This window comes from Cetorhinus maximus, chromosome 8 (genome assembly GCF_964194155.1).
Source record: "Cetorhinus maximus chromosome 8, sCetMax3.hap1.1, whole genome shotgun sequence".
Lineage (NCBI taxonomy): Eukaryota > Metazoa > Chordata > Chondrichthyes > Lamniformes > Cetorhinidae > Cetorhinus > Cetorhinus maximus.
Genome location: NC_135886.1, coordinates 53,016,935 through 53,043,117, shown reverse-complemented (window position 1 = coordinate 53,043,117; position 26,183 = coordinate 53,016,935). Strand labels below are relative to the sequence as shown.

The window sequence follows — 26,183 nt, the reverse complement described above, 5'->3', positions numbered from 1 at the left end:
ATTGCAGGTCCCAACCATTTGCTGCATGAAAAAGAATTTCCTCATCTCTCCATTGCTCCTTTTGCCAATCACCTTAAATCAGTGCCTCTGGTTCTTGATCCTTCCATCAATGGGAATGGTTTCTCCTTAACTACTCTGTCCAGACCCCTCATTATACTATACATCCCTATCAAATCTCCTCTCACCCTTCTCTTCACCAAGGAAATCTAGTCCCAGCCTTTCCAAACTGCATAACTGAAGTTCCTCATGCTGGAACCATTTTTGTGAATCTTTTCTGCATCGAATCTAATGTATTCACATATTTCCTAAAGTATAGTGCCCAGGACTGGACACAATACTCCAGTTGAGGTTGAACCAGTGTTCATACTAGTTTAACATGACCTCCTTACTCTTGCACTCTGTGCTCCTATTGATAAAGCCAAAGATGCTGTATGCTTTATAAATCGAATAAGGACGAGATCAGGAGCGAATGTACTGATGTGTACAGTGGAGTAAAATATTATTATTCACACATGAAGGATGGCAACTTGAGTGAGGCACCAGAGGGTGACTGGAACTCCCTGGAAATGTACCTTGTACCTTCAGGAGATGGCGGAGACATCAGAAGACAAAAATTGATTGGGAAGAAAAAGAAAAATATTACTGGCACAAACAAATGCAACTTTTTGCTTTGTTTCTGCCTTTCTGATTTCAGAGCAGTGTTCTTTAGATACTTCCTAAGCATAGCCAACCTGGGCAAAATTAATGGCACTACGTGAGCATTGTAGACAGGGTGAAGAGAAGGGTGAGAGGAGATTTGATAGGGATGTATAGTATAATGAGGGGTCTGGACAGAGTAGTTAAGGAGAAACCATTCCCATTGATGGAAGGATCAAGAACCAGAGGCACTGATTTAAGGTGATTGGCAAAAGGAGCAATGGAGAGATGAGGAAATTCTTTATCATGCAGCAAATGGTTGGGACCTGGAATGCACTGTCTGAGAGTGTGGTGGAGGTGGATTCAATCGAGGAATTCAAGAGGGATTTGGATGAAATATCCAGGGAGTATTTGTCCCAGAGTGCTGACTGAGACTAGGGAGAAGTTTTTTAAAGCTTTGACAACAGTTATGCAGGAGTCATTGGGCAATAGGGAGGTGACAGTAGATTGGAAATGGCCTGATATGCTGCCCATATTCAAAAGAACCGTAACTTCTCAGGATATCCCAAAGTGTTTTACAAGCAATGAAGTACTTTTGAAGTGTAGTCAATGTTGTAATGTAGAGAAACACAGCGGCCACCTTGTGCACAGTGAGGTCCCACAAACAACAATGTGATAATCAGAAAATCTGCTTTAGGTGTTGGCTGAAGAATAAATATTGGCTAGAATGCTGGAAGGAACATGTCTTCTTTTTAGGAAAGTGTGGTAGAATTATTTATGTTCACCTAAGAGGACAAAAAAGGCTTAATTGAAGTCTTATCCAAAAGACAGCAGATCTGACAGTGCAGTGCCCCCACTACCCCATTGGCATGCCAGTCTACAGTGCAGTGCCCCCTCTACTCCAGTGGCAATGCCAGTCTACAGTCCGGTGCCCCCTCTACTCCAGTGGCAATGCCAGTCTACAGTCCGGTGCCCCCTCTACTCCAGTGGCAATGCCAGTCTACAGTCCGGTGCCCCCTCTACTCCAGTGGCAATGCCAGTCTACAGTCCGGTGCCCCCTCTACTCCATTGGCAATGCCAGTCTACAGTCCGGTGCCCCCTCTACTCCATTGGCAATGCCAGTCTACAGTGCAGTGCCCCCTCTACTCCATTGGCAATGCCAGTCTACAGTCCGGTGCTCCCTCTACTCCATTGGCAATGCCAGTCTACAGTGCAGTGCCCCCTCTACTCCATTGGCAATGCCAGTCTACAGTCCGGTGCCCCCTCTACTCCAGTGGCAATGCCAGTCTACAATGCAGTGCCTCCTCTACTCCATTGGCAATGCCAGTCTACAGTCCGGTGCCCCCTCCAATCCACTGGAATGCCAGTGTACAGTGCAGTGCCCCCTCTACTCATTTGGCAATGCCAGTCTACAGTGCAGTGCCCCCTCTACTCCAGTGGCAATGCCAGTCTACAGTGCAGTGCCCCCTCTACTCCAATGGCAATGCCAGTCTACAGTCCAGTGCCCCCTCTACTCCAGTGGCAATGCCAGTCTACAGTGCAGTGCCCCTTCTACTCCACTGGCATGCCAGTCTACAGTGCAGTGCCCCCTCTACTCCAGTGGCAATGCCATTCTACAGTGCAGTACCTCCCCTACTCCAGTGGCAATGCCAGTCTACATTTCCTGCCGAAGAAACTGAAGTGGGGCTTGAACCCAGAATGTTATGACTCCAATGGAGATTCGGGTGAGAGCAGATCATAGGCTAGCCTGCACCATTGAACAGTGGCTGACACTCATTCGTCTCACTTGTATTCTTTGTAATGTTATGAAATAATTTGTCATAAATAAAAATACCTATACATTAATTATTTAATTAACGATTGTTAGCATGGAATCAGGACAGAAGATCTTGGCTGATTAGCCTCCTTGACTCCTTTGAGGAAGTAACATCCTAATGGACTATGGGAATATCTATGATGTGTTGTACCTAGATTTCTAGAAGCATTTGACAAAATTCTTCATGGAAGGCTGATTGTTGAGATCAAACCTGCAGGGATTCAGGGTAAATCTTTACTATGCATAAGAAATTGACTGGGTTCTTATTCGAGAAGTTGTACTAAGATTAGAGTGGGGAGGGAAAAGTATTCTAGGATTGATGTCAGGACCACAGGTCTTTTAAATTTAAGCTAAGTTAGTAGAGGCAGCTCAGAAATAACACTGATGTGTATAAATATGTAAGCGGACAGAACAAAAGCATCTGAAATTTAATGCAGAGAAGTGTTCACATAGGTGGGAAATATGGATGAGGCACAGGCTTGCTGAAAGGTGCTGAAATAGCCTAAGGAAAAGCCTCTAAGTAGACTCGAAGATTAGCTAACATAGAGCAACAACCAACAAAGCTACTGGGACGTTGAAGTACATAACCACCTTGGCAGAATACAAGTCAGACAAGTGTCTGGTCAGACCTCAACATGAGCAGCATTTCCACTTCTGGTCACTGAGACACTCAAATGCTGGAGGCAGTGCTGAGAAAAATCAGGAGATTAATCCTCGGCATTAGAGATTTCAGTCATGGGGAAAATCTGGAGAAAGTTGGGCTTGTTAGCCTTGTAAGAAGAAATCTGAATGGTGTTACAATTATGAGGTTTATGAGATTGTTATATATTGGGAGTGTGTCTTTAAATTTAAGGTAAAGTGAAGGGGATCTTGTGACCTGTTCTGAAGTCTGCCCAACAATAAGCCTGCATAGTTTGATTTTTAGAGATAAAAGGAAGGCTGAGATTGTTTTAATGGGAAGAAGGTACGAGGTATTTACTCTTGGAGACAATGGCAGCAGCCTTTGTTAACAAGTAGAGACTGAGTCTCCAAAGTCCTAGAAAAGTGTTGAGAGATGTCAGCTGGAAAAAGTTGTGCTTTAAACTGCCCATTTAGTTCCAGGATGAAAGAGAGTTGGGCCCTCATGGATAGCTAATTAGCATTTCTACCAAGATACAAGGCCCATGTGATTCACATTGTCATGGGGAAGGATGGAGAGGAAACCAATGTAAAGATTAGGTTTCCTAGCATATCACAGATAATGTTTTGAGTCTGCCTGGATCCGGACAGAGGGAGCAGCTGGAGGCCAAAAAAGTCTATGGTTCACCACCCAGGAATGTGGGTGGAAGCTCACTCTTGGATTAAAAAGACCAAATTCATAGGGAAAAGAATAAAACAGGAATAAACCACCTGGAGCTAAAAATCACTTTGGATTGATTCTAGGAAAATTGAATGTCTCCATAAAAGTGTAAGGTATACCATGTGAAGTGAGTTTTCTCTGCTGGGCTTAGAATATGAAGGGGGGTAATTCCATTCTGTGGTTTAAAGTATAAATCACCTACAAAGATAGTGTTTATGTTAATCGTGTTTTTGTCATTTGTTACAATAAACATCTTAGAATTCTTGACGTCATTCTTTCAGCTATTAACTGGAAGTTCGCATTTCTTTTTGATCTCTATGGGGTAACAAAATTGGGGGCTCTTGGGGATTTAGAATCCACAGACTGAGGTGAATACACTGGGTTTGGCCAGAGTTTATACGAATAAGATTTTGCAGTGACTTTTGCTGTATTTATTCGAAAGCTAAGAATGACTATGTCATTTGCTGAAGAAATTGAAAGTGAGAACCTGTCTTTGTCTTGCCACAGTTAACAAAAGTTCATTTAAAAACAGCGACGGAAAATTTAGAAGCAGATTTAAAAGTAGGCACTGAGAAGTCAGAAATAGTTGAGGTATTGGTTCAACAGTTAAACCTAGAGTAAGGTAATCCAGATAAAACACAGATTGAGTTGGCTAGGATGCAATTACAAAAGAAGCAACCAGAATTGGAAAGAGATAGACAAAAGCAAAAATTTGAGTTTGAGAAAGAAAGGGAAATGCGAAAACTTGAATCAGAACTTCAAAGAGTAAGAGAAGGGGAAATTCTTGAATTGCAAAGAGAGGGGAAAGCTAGGAAATTTGAACTGGACAGAGAAAGACTTTGATTACATGAACAGGGAAGAATAGACAGGAATGGCAAGGAGTCAGATTTAACTCCTGGTTTCGATTTGGCAAGAAATATTCGCCTACTGCCTAAATTCAGTGAGAAAGGCGTTGAAATGTATCTTGTCGCATTTGAGAAAATTGCTACAAAGTTACAATGGCCTAGAGAGATTTGGACAACCCTATTACAAAGTGTTTTGGTGGAAAAAGTGTTAGGTTTATTCCACCCTTTCTGATGAACAGTCTGCAGATTATGATGCTGTAAGACTGCTGTGCTTAATGCATATGGCTTGGTCCCAGAAGCTTATAGACAACATTTAGAAACATAGAAACAGAGGGCAGAATTTTGCCCTTGGCTGGCAGGCGGGCCCCACCAGCTCGGCAGCGGGCGGGCAGCCGACCCCCCTGCCTCTGAAACGGGGCCCGCCGTCATTTTAAGTGGGCGGGCCTATTAGGGCCCACCCAGCGGCATCCCCGACAACAACCCCAAGCATTTCCTGTGCGGGGGGAGGGATTCCCCAACTGTCAAAGTGCACTCTTTCGCGCATGCACGTGAAAGAGCGCACTGCTCCCTGAGACTAAGTGCTGTCTCAGGGAGAATACTGAAAGTTGAAAAAACGTTAAAAATATAAACATTGAAAAATTATTAACGTGTCCCCCTCATGTGACAATGTCACACGAGATGGGACATGTTAATAAAGAACACATAAACTTTATTAATTTTTCACAAAACGGACATGAAACTTCATCCCGCCAGTGGATGAGGTTTCATGAATAATCAGAAGCCCACTGGGGCTCCTGGCCTGCCCGCCAGACTTAAGGTTGGATGGGCAGGTCTTTAAGTACTTTAAATAGCCTGTCAATGGCCTCAATTGGCCATTGACAGGTTGGCCGGCGGACAGCTGTTTTCGCTGTCCGCCCGCCTTCCTAAAAATTTAAATGGATCCCGACATCATCCCGCATCATTTTCCCCTCGGCGACCAGGCCCCGCCCCCAAATCGCCAAGGGGAAATTCCTGGCCATAGAAACTAGGAGCAGGAGTAGGTCATTCGGCCTTTGAGCCTGCTCTGCCATTCATTATGATCATGGCTGATCATCCAACTCAATAGCCTGCTCCCGCTTTCTCCCCATACCCTGTGACCCCTTTCACCCCAAGAGCTTTATCTAACTCATTCTTGAAAACATACAATGTTTTGGTCTCAACTATTTTCTGTGGTAACGAATTCCACAGGCTCACCACTCTCTGGGTGAAGAAATTTCTCCTCATCTCAGTCCTAAATGGTCTACCCTGTATCCTCAGACTGTGAACCCTGGTTCTGGACACCCGCACCATCGGGAACATCCTTCCTGCATCTACCCTGTCTAGTCCTGTTAGAATTTTATAGGTTTCTATGAGATCCATCCTCATTCTTCTGAACTCCAGTGAATATAATCCTAGTCAACTCAATCTCTCCTCATATGTCAGCCCCGCCATCCCAGGAATCAGTCGGGTAAACCTTCGCTGCACTCTCTCTATAGCAAGTACATCCTTCCTCAGATAAGGAGACCAAAACTGCACACAATATTCCAGGTGTGGTCTCACCAAGGCCCTGTACAATTGCAGCAAGACATCCCTATTCCTGTACTCGAATCCTCTGGCTATGAAGGCCAACATACCATTTGCCTTCTTTACCACCTGCTGCACCTGCATGCTTACCTTCAGCGACTGGTGTACAAGGACACCCAGGTCTCGTTGCACATTCCCCTCTCTCAATTTATAGCCATTCAGATAATAATCTGCCTTCCTATTTTTGCTACCAAAATGGATAACCTCACATTTATGCACATTATACTGCATCTGCCATGCATTTGCCCACTCACTCAGCTTGAACAAATCACACTGGAGCATCTCTGCATCCTCCTCACAGCTCACCCTCCCACCCAGCTTTGTGTCATCTGAAAATTTGGAGATATTACATTTAATTCCCTCATCTAAATCATTTATACATATTGTGAATAACTGGGGTCCCAGCACCGATCCCTGCAGTACCCCACTAGTCACTGCCTGCCATTCGGAAAACGACCAATTTATTCCTACATTTTGTTCCCTGTCTGCCAACCAGTTTTCTATACATCTCAATACACTACACCCAAAGCCATGCGCTTTAATTTTACACACCAATCTTTTATGTGGGACTTTGTCGAAAGCCTTCTGAAAATCCATATAAACCACATCCACTGGCTCCCCTTGATCAACTCTACTAGTTACATCCTTGAAAAATTCCAGTAGATTTGTCAGGCATGATTTCCCTTTCATAAATCCATGCTGAATCTATCCGATTCTGCCACTGTTTTCCATGTGCTCAGCTATTAAATCTTTTATAATGGACTCTAGAATTTTTCCCACTACCGACGTCAGGCTAACTGGTCTATACTTCCCTCTTTTCTCTCTGCCTCCCCTTTTAAATAGTGGAGTTACATTAGCTACCCTCCAACCTGTAGGAACTGTTCCAGAGTCTATAGAATCTCGGAAGATGACCACCAATGCATCCATTATTTCTAGAGCCACTTCCTTAAGTACTCTGGGATGTAGATTATCAGGCCCTGGGGATTTATCGGCCTTCAATCCCATCAATTTCTCCAACACCATTTCCCTACTAATATTGATTTCTTTCAGTTCCTACCTCTCACTAAACCCTGTGCTCCTCAACAGAAATCTGAGGAAGAACCAGACTTTGAGGAATTTGCTAGAGAAAAAGATGGTGTTTGTTGAATGGTATAGGGGAATGAAGTTGAAGCAAGATTTTGAAAACCTTAGAGAGGTGTTACAGAATTTTAAAACAGTATTCCATTAGGAATCAGGTCAGAGCAACTCTCCAGACTAAGTCAGAATGAAATGAAAGTTTAAAAATAAAATAGTGGAAGTACACCTTTCCTGTCAGCATCTTAAGGGGTTAAGGTTCATTTTCTGCTGAGATCATTCAACAAGAAGCAGAAGTGACATGAGGAGAAACTGGTTCGAGTTTGGAATGCACTGTCTGACAGTGTAGTGAAGGCAGGTTCAATTGAAGCATTCAAAAGGGAATTAAACTGTTACCTGAAAAGGAAGAATATGCAGGATTATGGGGAGAATGGCACTAAGTGAGTTGCTCATTCGGAGAGCCAGTGCAGACATGATGGGCAGAATGGCCTCCTGCACTGCAACAATTCTGTGATTCTGTTCCTCAAAGCCCTAAATTGTTAAAGATCCAATGAACAAACAAGAATGAATGCATTTCCTTTCACCTCAGGATAAACCCAGAGCACTTCACAGCTGATGAATTACTTTTGAATTGTGGTCAAAGTTGTTTTTAAAGATGGCACAAAGTAAGGCCTGTGCTTTAGCGATGTTGGTTGAGGGATAAATATAGGTGAGGACACTGGGAGAGTTCCCTGCTCCTCTTTTGAACAGCGTCATGGGCCCTCTCACATCCAACTGCACAGGTGGATGAGGCATTGGTTTAACCCACCTAGCTGAAAGATGGAACTTCCCACACTATGCAGCACTTGCTCTGTACCGCATTGAGGTGTCAGTTTAGACTATGTGCTCAGGAATGGAGCCTTATGATTTAAAAGAAGGGATTGCTTCCACCTGACTGATTTGAAGCTAATGTTTAATCTGCCCTTTATTTACAGAGATGCTGAAAGATCTGTGTAGTTCTGGCTCTTTTCCGTTTTGATTTCTGATTTTCAATGTTTGGCATTTTATTTTTCCTGATTTAGGGTGAACGTGTTTACTTGTGTGTGTGTGTGTGTGTATGTGCGAGCATGTGACTGTAAGGTTACAGTTATATGTGGGAAGGAAAGCTGCAGCTGCTGCATACAGGCCATCTGAGGAAACCATCAACAACTTGGCAACAACCTCAGGACAGTTGTAACAGTTTGAAAATAACTCTAAATATATACTCAGCAGGTCTAGTAGCATCGGTGGAGAAGAAAAGAGCTGACGTTTCGAGTCCTCATGACCCTTCAACAGAACTGAAGTATAGTGTACTCCAGTTCTGTTGAAGGGTCATGAGGACTCGAAACGTCAGCTCTTTTCTTCTCCACCGATGCTGCCAGACCTGCTGAGTTTTTCCAGGTAATTCTGTTTTTGTTTTGGATTTCCAGCATCCGCAGTAGCTTTTAGCTTTTTGTTTTTATCTAAATATATACTTATGATGTTTGAAGATAAGGAGTTAGACTGAAAGTGCATAACTTGTCATAATTTGAGCTATGAATTTAGACAATATTCAATTACTTTCTGGGGGAGGGGATAGAGCCTAAGATGCACAAAAGTAATATTTTGTAGCAGTGCCAAGTTCCTCATGTGAGTACTGAAACACCATCCCAAATCTTTAACACCATTTGATGCATTTTCTGATATTTTGGACTGCCTCGTAATTTTCTGCTTCCAGCCCAGACTATTTTTTTCCCTGGAAGAGTTACAAATATTTAAAATGTGGAAACAGCGTGGTGGGAGCAACTTCAACATCTACACTGGGGATCTCTCCAGCCCCAGATACATTGTGACTTAGTGAATTGAAACCTTTAACACCAGCAGCCCTCAAAAGCCTGTACTCCTACATTCACAAGGCAAGGACTGATTCAGCATCATACCGGCCCCTGACTGCACTGCAGCCTTAAGGCAGGGAGTGGATTGCCTGGACAAAAACAGAATTACCTGGAAAAACTCAGCAGGTCTGGCAGCATCGGCAGAGAAGAAAAGAGTTGACGTTTCGAGTCCTCATGACCCTTCAACAGAACTTTTTAAAGTGAGAGGAGTTAAAGGAGAAATTGTTCAGTGTGAGAACAAGTTCAGCCAGATGGAGGAGAGTAGTGGTGGATGGGGATTGTTCGGGCCTCTGTTCGAGGAAGAAGCGGAGAGCCCTCAGACCATCCTGGTGGGGGATGGAGGTGTAGAGGGATTGGACGTCCATGGTGAAGAGGAAGCAGTTGGGGCCAGGGAACTGGAAATTGTTGATGTGACGTAAGGTGTCAGAGGAATCATGGATGTAGGTGGGAAGGGACTGGACAAGGGGAGAGAGAAGGGAGTCAAGATAACGAGAAATGAGTTCCGTGGGGCAGGATCAGGCTGACACGATCAGTCTGCCGGGACAGATTTTGGGTAGGAGGTAGAAGCGGGCCGCCCGAGGTTGGGCGACTATCAGGTTGAAAGCTGTGGGAGGAAGATCTCCAGAGGAGATGAGGTCAGTGACAGTCCTGGAAACAATGGCTTGATGTTCTGTGGTGGGGTCATGGTCCAGGGAGAGGTAGGAGGAAGTATCTGTGAGTTGACGCTCAGCCTCCGCGAGGTAGATGTCAGTGCGCCAGACAACAACAGCACCACCCTTGTCAGTGGGTTTGATGACAATGTTGGGGTTGGACCTGAGAGAACGGAGTGCAGTAAGTTCAGAGAGAGACAGGTTAGAATGGGTGAGAGGAGCAGAGAAATTGAGACGACTAATGTCACGCTGACAGTTCTCAATGAAAAAATCAAGAGAAGGTAAGAATCCAGAGGGAGGGGTCCAGGTGGAGGGAGAATATTGGAGGTGGGTGAAAGGATCCGTTGAACGGGGAGAGGACTCCTACCCAAAGAAGTGGATTGCCTGGATTGAGGATGATGCTGAAGGTGAGTCAGTAACTTTGAAACAAAGGCTTTTGAACTGAGCTTCAGTGAAAGGTCTCACCCAAACATTGGCCCATCTGTTCCTTTTTTGGATGCTTTAATTGGATAGCTCTTACAAAGAGCTTGATAGGCTGAATGGCCTCTTTCTGTGCTGTATGATTCTGTGCTGAATGGCCTGCTGTGCACCTTGAATAGTTTGTGCCTTCAGGCAGGCTCAATCATCAACAAAAATTGCTAGAGAAACTCAGCATGTCAGACAGCATTTGTGGCGAGAGAAACAGAGTTAATGTGACCTTGCATCAGAATCAGCATTCCAAAGGGACCATTCCCTCTGCAACATCATGGTCCATCCCTCAATTACCCCAACACCCATCACTTTCGTCCAGCACCTTATCATGCAAGCACAGGAGATGCAACATCTTGCTCTTTTACCTCCTCCCTTTTCACCATCCAAGGCCACAAACATTCCTTCCAAGTAAAACAGGGATTTGATGTATTACTTTCAATTTACTCGCCTGTACTCATTGTTCACAACGTGGTCTCCTCTACATTCGAGAGCCAGTTGCAATTCTGGGTGATCGCTTTGTGGAACACCCCTGTTTAGTCTACAAGCATGACTGTGAGCTTCTTGACACTTGCCATGTCGATCCTCCACTTTGCCCCCACTCCGACTTCTCTGTCCCCATTTGCTGCAGTGTTCCACTGAGGCTCAACGCAAGCTCGTGGAACAGCAGATTAGCTCACATCTCGGTACTCTACAGCCTTCTGGACTCAACATAGAGTTCAACTACTTTAGATCAGAGCCTCTGTCTCCATTTTGTTTCATGTTTATTTTTGCTGGTTCTCATTTCTTTATTCCTTCACCTTGCATTCAGACAACTGCTATCCAGTCATTCACACCTCATCTGGACACATCTTTTATTCCTTTACTTTACCCATTTAATCTCTCCTGCCTTCCACCCTATCACAGACCTTCCCTTTTGTTCTTCCATCCACACACCCTTCACTTGCTCAAAACCTGTTACATTTCTAACTTTCTGATGAATGGTCACAGAATGGAAACATTAATTCTGTTTTTCTCTGCACAGATGCTGCCTGGCTTGCTGAGCATTTCCAGCATTTTCTGTTTTTTTTCAGATTTCCAGCATCTGCAGTATTTTGTTTGTGTGTGTGTGTATATGTGTGTACATCTGCTTGTGCATTTTTGTGCCTGTGACAGTATGCCTTTGGCTGTGTCAGTGTGTTTGTGTGTCTGAGTGTGTCAGTGTGTTTGTGTGTCAGAGCATGTGTCGGTGTGATTGTGCCTGAGCGTGTGTTAGTGTGTCTCAGCATGTGTCAGTATGTTTGTGTGTCTCCGCATGTGCCAATGTGTTTGTGTGATTGGGAATGTGTCAGTGTGTCTGAGTGTGTCAGTGTGTTGTGTGTCTGAGTGTGTCAGTGTGTCTAAGTGTGTAAGTGTGTCTGTGTGTGTCAGTGTGTCTAAGTGTGTTGTGTGTCTGTGTGTCAGCGTGTCTGAGTGTGTCAGTGTGTTGTGTGTCTGTGTGTGTCAGTGTGTCTGAGTGTGTCAGTGTGTTGTGTGTCTGAGTGTGTGTGCCTTGAGTGTGTGTGTTTGGAACTGTAACTTGAGTCAGTGTGTGTATGCACTGCAGCCCCGCTGTAGGAAGGGTACTCTTATTTTGACACTTCAAGGTACCTGCCTCTGTCAGAACTCGCACACCATGGGCGGAGAGTAGGGTAATTGAGCAGAATTCAAATACTGGAGATCATTCGTGTCTCAGCCTTTTCTTGGTTTTGGTTCCTCAATGAAAGGTGAATTTCAGAACTGATTATGCCACTTCTCACCGAGACGACATGAAAAGACAGTAAGTGAGTGTTCTTCCTGAGTTGGGGGTTCTTTCTCTGGGTAGTTGCAAGTGAAATGCTGTGTTTTAACATGTGCCCTAACTGAGGAGCTTAGCTGTTTCAGTTCATGGTGGGTGAATGCAAGTGTCTCTCAACAAAACATAATACACTGAGACAGGGGCAGAGAGAGAAGCTGCTGGATCAAATTACTATTCAAATTATTTGACCACACATGCAGAGCGTGTGCTGAATGGACATCACACTGAGTACTTGAGGGAGAAAGGAATAGGAGGTTATGCAGCTGGGGTGGGAGGAGGCTACAGAGCAGCTGGTCGTATAGCCTGTTCCTGGGCTGGAAAATCTGGAAAAACCAAATGCAGCACCTGCATTCTTAAAGAGTCAGCTCCAAAGATTATTGAAGAAACTGTCAAACTTTGCCAATGCTACCCCTTCAAAGTAAAGTTTGAAAATAATCGTTGACAGTAATTCTTCCACTGTTTGTGTCTTACTTCTCTGTCTGGGTTATGTATTGATCATGTTATGTACAGAGCTCTCTTCGCTTCTGGAATATCTTTGGGTCAATTTTATTATTACTGTTTTGAAATTAGGGATTAAAAACAGCATTTTATGTTGAGTTAGCTCGTCTTGTGGTATATTGGTGATAGTGGCAGGGTGCTCCTGTGGGTGCTTCCTTGCCAACCCCACTCCTCCCCACACCAGAGAGGGACAGGAGTGACATAGCCTGGGGAGTGACCGATAGAAATGCTAATTGGACATTGAGGGAGAGCTGAATGGACACTCAGCCGCTCAGTGGCTAGTGTTGTTGCACTGGTCTCTTCACACTGTCCAACTTGGGGATGTCAGCAGAGAGAAATGTACTTCACACTCAGACTGTGTGGGTGTGCCTCTGTAATTCTAACTCCCCAATCTTGCACCTCACTGCTGACTACAGCATCACACCAATTGAGGGAGGGGTAATTGCACCTGAGTGGTTACCAGCCCAGGTTCCTTCTCTGGATCACTGTCCAGCGACAGTTCTGTTGAAGGGTCATTCGGACTCGAAACGTTAACTGTGCTCCTATCTGCAGATGCTGCCAGACCTACTGAGTTTTTCCAGGTATTTTTGTTTTGGACTTGCCTCCTGCTCTTGATCCCAGTAATCCCTGGGTTTGAGAGAGGGGTTAGCAACCTGGCTTCCTGCTCCTGATCATTGTTGGAAAGTATACATATATGAGCATTGAGATGAGGATCAGCTGTGATGCCTCCAGAGTGGGACTGCCTGCCAACACTTACTATCTAGGTTGATACATGAAGACTGGCCACTTAGGTGAGTTGCCCAGAGTGTTGCTGGTCCTTGTGGAGCAGGGAAAGGCTGTTGAAGAGAGAGTGCTGTGTGAAAAGGTGAGCTGCTAGACATGTTTCCAGGGCTGATGAGATGAGTTTACGATGGCCTTTTTCACCATCCAGGTCAGTGGCTTCTCCCAGGTAATGATGAGCTGCTTTAAAAATTAACAAACAACCAGATCCTCACACCAATCTCAAGTGTTGATTAACTCACTGTAACCTTTCACCTAGCCCAATCAGAGCCTCGTGCAGGATGATAAAGGTGCCGGCTACACAGGCCCAGAATGCCTTCCACATCTTCCACTACAGTTCAACGCAAAGTTGTGTTGAAGTCTGGTCCCACTGCATGCCATCCAAGCTTTCCACTCCTGACCTAAAGGGCCTGTTGTTAGGGAGGGCCCTGTTCTTCCTCTCGAGTTAAATGCCATTAGTTCAATGTGCATCAGCAATAGGAATCCATGTACCTCCACCCAGTTGGAGTGCCGGATTCCTCTGTGGCCGCCTTTGGATGCTGTCATTGGGAAAAGGTTTGCCCAACTCACAGCTCATGTGATACTGAATAAAGAAGGAAGTGTTTTTGTTGACAAAGCATCTTGCCAAGGCCTCAGGAGATCCCAAAATGCTGCCCAAGCAAGAAATTAAGCTTTTGATGCACAGCCACATATATGAGCACCCAATATATGCTCAGCAAGATCCCACTAGCAGCAGCTGTATTTAATCTGCTTGTGGCATTGACTGAGGAGGGAGGAATGCTGGTCCAGTCTTGCAGCAGGGTTACATTTGATTCAGAAAATGCTGGAAATACTGAGCAGGTCAGGCAGCGTCTGTGGAGAGAGAAACAGAATTAATGTTTCAGGTCAATGTCCTTTCATCAGAACTGGGAAAGGTGAGGGATGTAATAGGTAATAGGTTTTAACAAGACCTGAAACATCAACCCTGTTTCTCTCTCCACAAGTACTGAGTATTTCCAGTATTTTCTGTTTTTATTTCATATTTCCAGCATCCGCAGTATCCTGCTTTTCGATTACACTTGATCCATTTTGATTTGATGTTAGGTATCCCAGCCACTGAATCTGCTGGCAAACATTGAGGGAAGGACCAAGGTGCTGCATTAACCCCTCCCATTCCTCTTCCCCAACTTCACAGCGACCTTACCATAGTAAGAAAGGAAATGGAAGGACTTATATTTCTGTTACTCCTTTCACAGCTTCAGGATGTCCCAAACAGCTTCACAACCAGGGAGCTAATTTTCCAAGTGTGGTTACTATTGTAATGTAGGGAATTCATCAGGCCGTTTTGAAAATGATTCATTCTGGAGACATGGGCTTCATGGATAAGGTGCAACAAATATTTTGTGTCACTCCTAGTTACCCTTGGGAAGGTGACGGTTAGCTGCCTCCTTGAGCCAGTGCTGTTAGGCAGTTCCAGGATGATCATGAGTGATGGTGAAGGAACAACAATCTCTCAGGTTAGGATGGGTTGGAAGATGGAGGAAAGCTTGGTGATGGTGTTCCCATGTACCTGCTGCCTTTGTCATTCTAGCTGGTGGAGTTTGTGGTTTTGGGGGGTGCTGTCAAAGGAGCCTTGCTGCCAAGCATCCTGTAGGTAATCCACACTGCGCACAGCAGGATCCCACAACAAGAATGAAATAGATGACCAGATAATCTGTTTTAGTGATGCGAACATATATTAGCCAGGATTGTAGGTTTTAGTTTCTATTTCACAGGCTAGTGAGATAGAGAGAGGGAGACAGTTTTCAGTCCCATAGTTGGGGGTAAGTTATCTCTGTGTTGTGGACCGATTGCATGGGATAGCTGTTTGAGTGAAGCATTGGATGGGATTTACCTCGACTCAGGAAGAAGAGCTGGAATACAAACAGCTTGAGCCGAATGTCAGAAACAAACCGAGTGTAACCCTGACACATTTACCAATCAGTGTCACTACTTTATGACGTGGTGCAGCTCTGCACAATTTAATATGTCAAACATTCTCGCAGGACTTACGTTCTGGGGAATGACTAGCCAGGTGACATTGATCTGTTATCAGTCATCTGTCCTCCAACCAGTCTCACACAACTGTGAATGGACTGATTCAAGTGGGTCCTTGTGCTCCCTGTTGTGATGATTGATCTGTTGTAGTCAGCAGGTCAGTTTATTGGAAAGACTGAGTCAGATCATTGTTTCATGTCAGACACTAGCCACCATTCTTATTTTAAAAATGCTGTGAGTTGTTGTGCTATCATCACTTTGTAGATCCCAGAGTTAAAACTCTGGCTGTTAGCCCAGGAAATTACAGACCACTCCCAATCATTCTGGAGGCTGCTCAGGCAACAGCACTCTCTAGTCACATGGTTTCCATGTATCATATGGGACTCTTACAGATGGAGACACTTAATCTAATACTGAAAGCAGCAGTATGACTGAGCTGTCTAACATGCCACCAGTCTGCGGTTGGTTGACTGTTAATGCTCACAGCAGATCACGGGTACTGAGGTCCTCTCACACAGAACCTGTGATCTAGCTGTCAACTGATAAGCCAAAATAATGCATCTGATTCTTTAGTATCCTGTCTCTCTGTCTATTTCTCCTCCACTCTCTGATTTTGTTCAATCCCATTCTCTCTCCCCTGTCTCTTACTCTCCCTCTCCCTCTCTTTCTCCCTTTCCTCTCACTCTGCCTCCTTCCCACTTTCTCACCTTCCCAGTGGTCATTGTAGATACCGGAACGGTGATCAATGGGCTTGGGATGTGCTCACTCTGAGGGTATAGGGTCACTCAGAGTGAGGGGATGCGGTCACTCAGAACAAGGATTTTGGGTCACCCAGAGTGAGGGTACTGGGCCACTGTGTGATGGGGTGTTGTCACTCAGACTGAGGGTATAGGTCACTCAGACTGAGGGTATAGGTCACTCCGAGTGAGGGGATGGGGTCACTCAGAGTGAGGGTATAGGTCACTCCGAGTGAGGGGATGCGGTCACTCCGAGTGAGGGGATGCGGTCACTCCGAGTGAGGGGATGCGGTCACTCCGAGTGAGGGGATGCGGTCACTCCGAGTGAGGGGATGCGGTCACTCCGAGTGAGGGGATGCGGTCACTCCGAGTGAGGGGATGCGGTCACTCCGAGTGAGGGGATGCGGTCACTCCGAGTGAGGGGATGCGGTCACTCCGAGTGAGGGGATGCGGTCACTCCGAGTGAGGGGATGCGGTCACTCCGAGTGAGGGGATGCGGTCACTCCGAGTGAGGGGATGCGGTCACTCCGAGTGAGGGGATGCGGTCACTCCGAGTGAGGGGATGCGGTCACTCCGAGTGAGGGGATGCGGTCACTCCGAGTGAGGGGATGCGGTCACTCCGAGTGAGGGGATGCGGTCACTCCGAGTGAGGGGATGCGGTCACTCCGAGTGAGGGGATGCGGTCACTCCGAGTGAGGGGATGCGGTCACTCCGAGTGAGGGGATGCGGTCACTCCGAGTGAGGGGATGCGGTCACTCCGAGTGAGGGGATGCGGTCACTCCGAGTGAGGGGATGCGGTCACTCCGAGTGAGGGGATGCGGTCACTCCGAGTGAGGGGATGCGGTCACTCCGAGTGAGGGGATGCGGTCACTCCGAGTGAGGGGATGCGGTCACTCCGAGTGAGGGGATGCGGTCACTCCGAGTGAGGGGATGCGGTCACTCCGAGTGAGGGGATGCGGTCACTCCGAGTGAGGGGATGCGGTCACTCCGAGTGAGGGGATGCGGTCACTCCGAGTGAGGGGATGCGGTCACTCCGAGTGAGGGGATGCGGTCACTCCGAGTGAGGGGATGCGGTCACTCCGAGTGAGGGGATGCGGTCACTCCGAGTGAGGGGATGCGGTCACTCCGAGTGAGGGGATGCGGTCACTCCGAGTGAGGGGATGCGGTCACTCCGAGTGAGGGGATGCGGTCACTCCGAGTGAGGGGATGCGGTCACTCCGAGTGAGGGGATGCGGTCACTCCGAGTGAGGGGATGCGGTCACTCCGAGTGAGGGGATGCGGTCACTCCGAGTGAGGGGATGCGGTCACTCCGAGTGAGGGGATGCGGTCACTCCGAGTGAGGGGATGCGGTCACTCCGAGTGAGGGGATGCGGTCACTCCGAGTGAGGGGATGCGGTCACTCCGAGTGAGGGGATGCGGTCACTCCGAGTGAGGGGATGCGGTCACTCCGAGTGAGGGGATGCGGTCACTCCGAGTGAGGGGATGCGGTCACTCCGAGTGAGGGGATGCGGTCACTCCGAGTGAGGGGATGCGGTCACTCCGAGTGAGGGGATGCGGTCACTCCGAGTGAGGGGATGCGGTCACTCCGAGTGAGGGGATGCGGTCACTCCGAGTGAGGGGATGCGGTCACTCCGAGTGAGGGGATGCGGTCACTCCGAGTGAGGGGATGCGGTCACTCCGAGTGAGGGGATGCGGTCACTCCGAGTGAGGGGATGCGGTCACTCCGAGTGAGGGGATGCGGTCACTCCGAGTGAGGGGATGCGGTCACTCCGAGTGAGGGGATGCGGTCACTCCGAGTGAGGGGATGCGGTCACTCCGAGTGAGGGGATGCGGTCACTCAGAGTGAGGGGATGCGGTCACTCAGAGTGAGGGGATGCGGTCACTCTGAGTGAGGGGATGCGGTCACTCTGAGTGAGGGGATGCGGGATCTTTCATTAATGCTGAAGTTGCCCCTGCTGCTGCTGATTCTCAAATATTATTTGCCATCAATAATTGATATTGGATTGAATGTCAGAAACACTTAGAGCAGTGGATCGGTTTGCTGTGGGCTGCTTGTCCCAGGAATAATTTAGAGAGCTCACAGCCCGACACATTAATCACATGAATACAGACCATGTCACAGGACAATCACACATCAGGAAGGCCACTCAGTATCATAAATCCATCCTATCAGAATATCAACCTCCTTGCTGCAATAAAATATTTCTAAAATGATTCCAGGATCTTTGTCCCACTATCTCTGGAAGTTTATTCCACATCTGGAACATTCTGTGCATAGAATTCCCTCCATCAGCTCTGAGGTTACTATATCCTAGTGTGAACCTATGTCCCCAGTTCTACTCTCACATTTTAAAGTAACCATCTGTCACACTCAGGTGTTGGGCTATCTGGTCAGGGTGCTGTCTCCCCCTGGGTCATCTGGTCAGGGCGCTGTGTCACAGAATCACACAGAGCAGAAGAGACCCTTCGGCCCATCAAGTCTGCATCGACATGTGAGAAACACCTGACCTACCTACCTAATCCCATTTAGCAGCACTTGGCCCATAGCCTTGAATGTTATGATGTGCCAAGTGCTCATCCAGGTACTTTTTAAAGGATGTGAGGCAATCCGCCTCCACCACCCTCCCAGGCAGTGCATTCCAGACCGTCACCACCCTCTGGGTAAAAAGGTTTTTCCTCACATCCCCCCTAAATCTCCTGCCCCTCACCTTGAACTTATGTCCCCTCGTGACTGACACTTCAGCTAAGGGGAACAGCTATTTCCTATCCATCCTGTTCATGCCCCTCATAATCTTGTACGCCTCGATCAGGTCGCCCCTCAGTCTTCTCTGCTCCAGCGAAAACAGCCCAAGTCTATCCAACCTCTCTTCATAACTTAAATGTTTCATCCCAGGCAACATCCTGGTGAATCTAAAAACAAAAATAAAAACAAAAAACTGCGGATGCTGGAAATCCAAAACAAAAACAGAAATACCTGGAAAAACTCAGCAGGTCTGGCAGCATCGGCGGAGAAGAACAAAGTTGACGTTTCGAGTCCTCATGACCCTTCAACAGAACTAAGAAAAAATAGGAGAGGAGTGAAATATAAGCTGGTTCAAGGTGGTGGGGGGTGGGGAGAGAGAAGTGGTGGGGGGGTGGTTGTAGGGACAAGCAAGCAGTGATAGGAGCAGATAATCAAAAGATGTCACAGACAAAAGAACAAAGAGGTGTTGAAAGTGGTGATATTATGTAAAAGAATGTGCTAATTAAGAATGGATGGCAGGACACGCAAGGTACAGATAGCTCTAGTGGGGGTGGGGTGAAATAAGACTAAAAGGGCATAAAAGGTATAGATTTAAAAATAATGGAAATAGGTGGGAAAAGAAAAATCTATATAAATTATTGGAAAAAACAAAAGGGAGGGGGAAGAAATGGAAAGTTCCCTGGCCCCAACCGCCTCCTCTTCACCATGGACGTCCAATCCCACTACACCTCCATCCCCAACCGGGATGGTCTGATGGCTCTCCGTTTCTTCCTCGAACAGAGGCCCGAACAATCCCCATCCACCACTACTCTCCTCCGTCTGGCTGAACTTGTTCTCACGTTGAACAATTTCTCTTTTAACTCCTCTCACTTCCTCCAAATAAAAGGCGTGGCTATGGGTACCCGCATGGGCCCCAGCTATGCCTGTCTCTTTATTGGGTATGTGGAACATTCCTTGTTCCAGTCCTATTCCGGCCCCCTCCCACAACTCTTTCTCCGGTACATCAATGATTACTTCGGTGCTGCTTCATGCTCTCGTTCGGACCTGGAAAAATTTATTAATTTTGCTTCCAATCTCCACCCCTCCATCATTTTCACATAGTCCATCTCTGACACTTCCCTTCCCTTCCTTGACCTCTCTGTCTCAATTTCTGGTGATAGACTGTCTACCAATATCCGTTACAAGCTTACCGACTCCCACAGCTACCTCGACTACAGCTCCTCACATCCCGCTTCCTGTAAGGAGTCCATCCCAATCTCTCAGTTACTTCACCTCCGTCGCATCTGTTCTGATGATGCTACCTTCAAAAACAGTTCCTCTGACATATCCTCCTTCTTCCTTAACCGAGGTTTACCACCCACGGTGGTTGACAGGGCCCTCAACAGTGTCCGGCCCATCTCCCGCGCATCCGCCCTCACGCCTTCTCCTCCCTCCCAGAAACATGATAGGGTCCCCCTTGTCCTCACTTATCACCCCACCAGCCTCCGCATTCAAAGGATCATCGTCCGCCATTTCCGCCAACTCCAGCATGATGCCACCACCAAACACATCTTCCCTTCACCCCCCCGGCGGCATTCCGTAGGGATCGTTCCCTCCGTGACACCCTGGTCCACTCCTCCATCACCCCCTACTCCTCAACCCCCACCTACGGCACCTCCCCATGCATACACAAAATATGCAACACCTGCCCCTTCACTTCCTCTCTCCTCACCGTCCAAGGGCCCAAACACTCATTTCAAGGGAAGCAGCATTTCCCCCAACTTAGTCTACTGCATTCGTTGCTCCCAATGCGGTCTCCTCTACACTGGAGAGACCAAACGCAGACTGGGCGACTGCTTTGCAGAACACCTTCGGTCTGTCCGCAAGAATGACCCAGACCTCCCTGTCGCTTGCCATTTTAACACTCCACCCTGCTCCCTTGCCCACAAGTCTGTCCTTGGCTTGCTGCATTGTTCCAGTGAAGCTCAACGCAAACTGGAGGAACAGCACCTCATCTTCCAACTAGGCACTTTACAGCCTTCCGGACTGAATATTGAGTTCAACAACTTTAGATCTTGAACTCCATCCTCCATCCCCACCCCCTTTCCATTTCTTCCCCCTCCCTTTTGTTTTTTCCAATAATTTATATAGATTTTTCTTTTCCCACCTATTTCCATTATTTTTAAATCTATACCTTTTATGCCCTTTTAGTCTTATTTCACCCCACCCCCACTAGAGCTATCTGTACCTTGCGTGTCCTGCCATCCATTCTTAATTAGTACATTCTTTTAGATAATATCGCCACCTTCAACACCTCTTTGACCTTTTGTCTGTGACATCTTTTGATTATCTGCTCCTATCACTGCTTGCTTGTCCCTACAACCACCCCCCAACTTCTCTCCCCCCACCCCCCCCACCTTAACCCAGCTTATATTTCACCCCTCTCCTATTTTTTCTTAGTTCTGTTGAAGGGTCATGAGGACTCGAACCGTCAACTTTGTTCTTCTCCGGCGATGCTGCCAGACCTGCTGAGTTTTTCCAGGTATTTCTGTTTTTATCCTGGTGAATCTCCTCTGCACCCCCTCCAGTGCATCACATCCTTCCTATAATGTGGCGACCAGAACTACACACAGTACTCCAGCTGTGGCCTCGCCAAGGTTTTATACAATTCCAACATGACCTCCCTACTTTTGTAATCTATGCCTCGATTGATAAAGGCAAGTGTCCCATATGCCTTTTTCACCACCCCACTAACATGCCCCTCCACCTTCAGAGATCTATGGACACACGCCAAGGTCCCTTTGTTCCTCAGAACTTCATAGTGTCATGCCGTTCATTGAATACTCCCTTGTCAAATTACTCCTTCCAAAGTGTATCACCTCACACTTTTCAGGGTTAAATTCCATCTGCCACTTATCTGCCCATTTGACCATCCTGCCTGTATCTTCCTGTAGCCCAAGACACTCAACCTCACTGTTAACCACCCGGCCAATCTTTGTGTCATCCGCAAACTTACTAATCCCACACCCTACATAGTCATATATGTCGTTTATATAAATGATGAATAATAGGGGACCCAGCACAGATCCCTGTGGTATGCCACTGGACACTGGCTTCCAGTCACTATAGCAGCCTTCTGTCATCACCCTCTGCCTCCTACAACTAAGCCAATTTTGAATCCACCTTATCAAATTACCCTGTATCCCATGTGCATTTGCCTTCTTTATAAGTCTCCCATGTGGGACCTTGTCAAAGGCTTTGCTGAAATCCATATAAACTACATCAACTACACTACCCTCACCTACACACCTGATCACCTCCTCAAAAAATTCAATCAAATTTGTTAGGCATGATCTCCCTCTGACAAAGCCATGCTGACTATCCCTGATCAAACCTTGCCTCTCCAAGTGGAGATAGATACTCTCCTTCAGAATTTTCTCCAATAGTTTCCCTACCACTGACGTGAGACTCACTGGCCTGTAGTTCCCTGGCTTATCTCTACAACCTTCTTAAATAGCGGAACCACATTAGCTGTTCTCCAGTCCTCTGGCACCTCCCACGTGGCCAGAGAGGAATTAAAAATTTGGGTCAGAGCCCCTGCGATCTCCTCCCTTGCCTCCCTCAGCAGTCTGGGACACAAATCATCTGGACCTGGAGATTTGTCCACTTTTAAGCTTGCCAACACCTCCAATACCTTGTCACTCCCTATATCAATTTGCTCAAGAACCTCACAGTCTCTCTCCCCGAGTTCGATACCTTCATCCTCATTCTCTTGGGTGGTCAGGGCGCTGTTACCCCCTGGGCCGTCTGGTCAGGGTGCTGTCTCCCTCTAGGCCATCTGGTCAGGGTGCTCTCTCGCCCCGTTCCGTCTGATCAGGGTGCTGTCTCCCCCTGGGCCATTTGGTCAAGGTGCTGTCTCGCCCCGGGCCGTCTGGTCAGGGTGCTGTCTCCCCCCGGGCCGTCTGGTCAGGGTGCTGTCTCCCCCTGGGCCTTCTGGTCAGGGTGCTGTCTCCCCCTGGGCCATCTGGTCAGGGTGCTGTCTCCCCCTGGGCCATCTGGTCAGGGTGCTGTCTCCCCCTGGGCCGTCTGGTCAGGGTGCTGTCTCCCCCTGGGCCATTTGGTCAGGGTGCTGTCTCCCCCGGGCCATCTGGTCAGGGTGCTGTCTCCCCCTGGGCCATTTGGTCAGGGTGCTGTCTCTCTCTGGGCCATCTGGTCAGGGTGCTGTGTCCCCCTGGGCCGTCTGGTCAGGGTGCTGTGTCCCCCTGGGCCGTCTGGTCAGGGTGCTGTGTCCCCCTGGGCCGTCTGGTCAGGGTGCTGTGTCCCCCACCCCCTGGGCCGTCTGGTCAGGGTGCTGTGTTCCCCTGGGCCATCTGGTCAGGGTGCTGTGTCCCCCCACCCCCTGGGCCATCTGGTCAGGGTGCTGTGCCCCCCACCCCCTGGGCCATCTGGTCAGGATGCTGTCTCTCCCTGGGCCATTTGGTCAGGGTGCTGTCTCCCCCTTGGCCGTCTGGTCAGGGTGCTGTGTCCCCCTGGGCCATCTGGTCAGGGTGCTGTGTCCCCCCACCCCCTGGGCCATCTGGTCAGGGTGCTGTGTCCCCCCACCCCCTGGGCCGTCTGGTCAGGATGCTGTGTCACCCCCGGGCCGTCCGGTCGGGGTGCTGTCTCCCTGCGGGCCGTCCGGTCGGAAGTGCTGTGTCCCCCTGGGCCGTCTGGTCAGGGTGCTGTCCCCCGCCCCCCCCCAAGACGTCTGGTCGGGGTGCAGTCTCCCCCTGGGCCGTCTGGTCTGGGTGCTGTCTCCCTCTAGGCCATCTGGTCAGGGTGCTGTCTCGCCCATTTCCGTCTGGTCAGGGTGCTGTCTCCCCCCGGGCCGTCTGGTCAGGGTGCTGTGTCCCCCTGGGCCGTCTGGTCAGGGTGCTGTCTCCCTCGGGGCCGTCTGGTCAGGGTGCTGTCTCCCCCCGGGCCGTCTGGTCAGGGTGCTGTCTCCCCCCGGGCCGTCTGGTCAGGGTGCTGTCTCCCCCTGGGCCATTTGGTCAGGGTGCTGTCTCCCCCTGGGCCATCTGGTCAGGGTGCTGTGTCCCCCCACCCCCTGGGCCGTCTGGTCAGGATGCTGTCTCCCCCTGGGCCGTCTGGTCAGGGTGCTGTGTCCCCCTGGGCCATCTGGTCAGGGTGCTGTGTCCCCCCACCCCCTGGGCCATCTGGTCAGGGTGCTGTGTCCCCCCCCAGGCCGTCCGGTCGGGGTGCTATCTCCCCCTGGGCCATCTGGTCGGGTTGCTGTCTCCCTGCGGGCTGTCTGGTCGGAAGTGCTGTGTCCCCCTGGGCCGTCTGGTCAGGGTGCTGTGTACCACCCCGCCAAGACGTCTGGTTGGGGTGCTGTCTCCTCCTGGGCCGTCTGGTCAGGGTGCTGTCTCCCCCTGGGCCATTTGGTCAGGGTTCTGTCTCCCCCTGGGCCGTCTGGTCAGGGTGCTGTGTCCCCCTGGGCCATCTGGCCAGGGTGGTGTCCCCCCACCCCCTGGGCCGTCTGGTCAGGGTGCTGTCTCCCCCTGGGCCATCTGGTCAGGGTGCTGTCTCCCCCCGGGCCATCTGGTCAGGGTGCTGTCTCCCCCCGGGCCGTCTGGTCAGGGTGCTGTCTCCCCCCGGGCCGTCTGGTCAGGGTGCTGTCTCCCCCCGGGCCATTTGGTCAGGGTGCTGTCTCCCCCTGGGCCATTTGGTCAGGGTGTTGTGTCCCCCTGGGCCGTCTGGTCAGGGTGCTGTGTCCCTCTGGGCCGTCTGGTCAGGGTGCTGGTGCTGTGTCCCCCCTTGGCTGTCTGGTCAGGGTGCTGTGTGCCCCTGGGCCGTCTGGTCAGGGTGCTGTGTCCCCCTGGGCCATCTGGTCAGGGTGCTGTGTCCCCCTGGGCCGTCTGGTCAGGGTGCTGGTGCTGTGTCCCCCCTTGGCTGTCTGGTCAGGGGGCTGTGTCCCCCTGGGCCGTCTGGTCAGGGTGCTGTGTCCCCCCACCCCCTGGGCCGTCTGGTCAGGGTGCTGTGTCCCCCTGGGCCATCTGGTCAGGGTGCTGTGTCCCCCCACCCCCTGGGCCATCTGGTCAGGGTGCTGTGTCCCCCCACCCCCTGGGCCGTCTGGTCAGGGTGCTGTGTCCCCCTGGGCCATCTGGTCAGGGTGCTGTGTCCCCCCACCCCCTGGGCCATCTGGTCAGGATGCTGTCTCCCCCCCCCCATCGGGCCGTCTGGTCAGGATGCTGTTTTCCCCCCCGGGCCGTCCGGTCGGGGTGCTGTCTCCCCCCGGGCCATCCGGTCGGGGTGCTATCTCCCCTTGGGCCATCTGGTTGAGGTGCTGTCTCCCTGCGGGCCGTCTGGTCAGGGTGCTGTGTCCCCCCGGGCCATCTGGTCGGAAGTGCTGTGTCCCCCTGGGCCGTCTGGTCAGGGTGCTGTCCCCCCCCCCACCCCCAAGACGTCTGGCCGGGGTGCTGTCTCCCCCCGGGCCGTCTGGTCTGGGTGCTGTCCACCCCCCCGCCAAGACGTCTGGTCGGGGTGCTGTCTCCCATGCTGTAAGACCTTGTGTTCTGAGGTTTAATCATAAACTTTCCAGTTTGAAATACTGGGTGTTCAGTAAGTTTTCTGTTTGTTGGGATTTGGACAGTAGATTGGTGCTCCACTTAGTTTCCAATTAACAGGACCACACTCTGTGGAAATGCTATTTTAATCTGATTAATGAGGCCACCTTAGAGCACGCTCTCAATAAATACATGAGGGAAAGGAGAGGATGCATATCTCACTAATACCTGTCCTAAATCCACCAATACCTATGAATAAAAATTCATTTAGGGAATTGGGCATCTTTAAGTGTCTGATATGAAATGACTTGAGAAGCCTCATCCTTACGCTGGTCAGAGATAACTAATCTCTCCTCCCTCAATTCCTACCATCACCGTCCCTCCAATCATCCCTCCAACTGTTCCTCCAACCATCCCTCTCGGGGTTGCACCAGCCATCCCTCTCAGGGTCCTGCCGACCGCCCCTCCGACTGTCCCTCTCGCTTCTCTCTGGCCATCCCTCCGACTATCCCTCTAGACGTCCCTCTCGCTGTCTCCCCACTGCACCTCCCCGCACCCCCCCACCCCATCCTTGCTGGGTCCATCCTATGGCCACCCCTCTTGCTGTGACTTCCAACATTGAGTTTACCATTTCACTAATTCCAGGGGAGCCCAGCAGGCACTAGGACCGTGTTTGCCTGGAGCTGGAGAGCAGTGACTCGGCTGGGTGAGAATCTTCACACTGTGTTCAGGATCTGTGAGCAGTAT

The 26,183-nt window shown here is 49.3% G+C and overlaps 1 protein-coding gene across 8 annotated transcripts in view; it reads left to right on the top strand.

Moving 5' to 3' along the window:
• Positions 1-11,997: 11,997 nt before the first annotated feature.
• Positions 11,998-26,183, top strand: part of LOC144683635 (BTB/POZ domain-containing protein KCTD20-like) — a 71,593-nt gene continuing 57,407 nt past the window's right edge. For 5 of the 8 annotated variants that reach the window (XM_078546868.1, XM_078546864.1, XM_078546861.1 and 2 more), the window contains exon 1: positions 11,998-12,120. In XM_078546868.1, coding sequence (XP_078402994.1) covers positions 12,110-12,120 — 11 coding nt within the window. In that variant the 5' untranslated portion in view covers positions 11,998-12,109. Of the gene's footprint in view, positions 12,125-26,183 lie in introns of all 8 variants that reach the window. The other 3 variants (XM_078546869.1, XM_078546865.1, XM_078546862.1) reach the window with 1 other exon arrangement.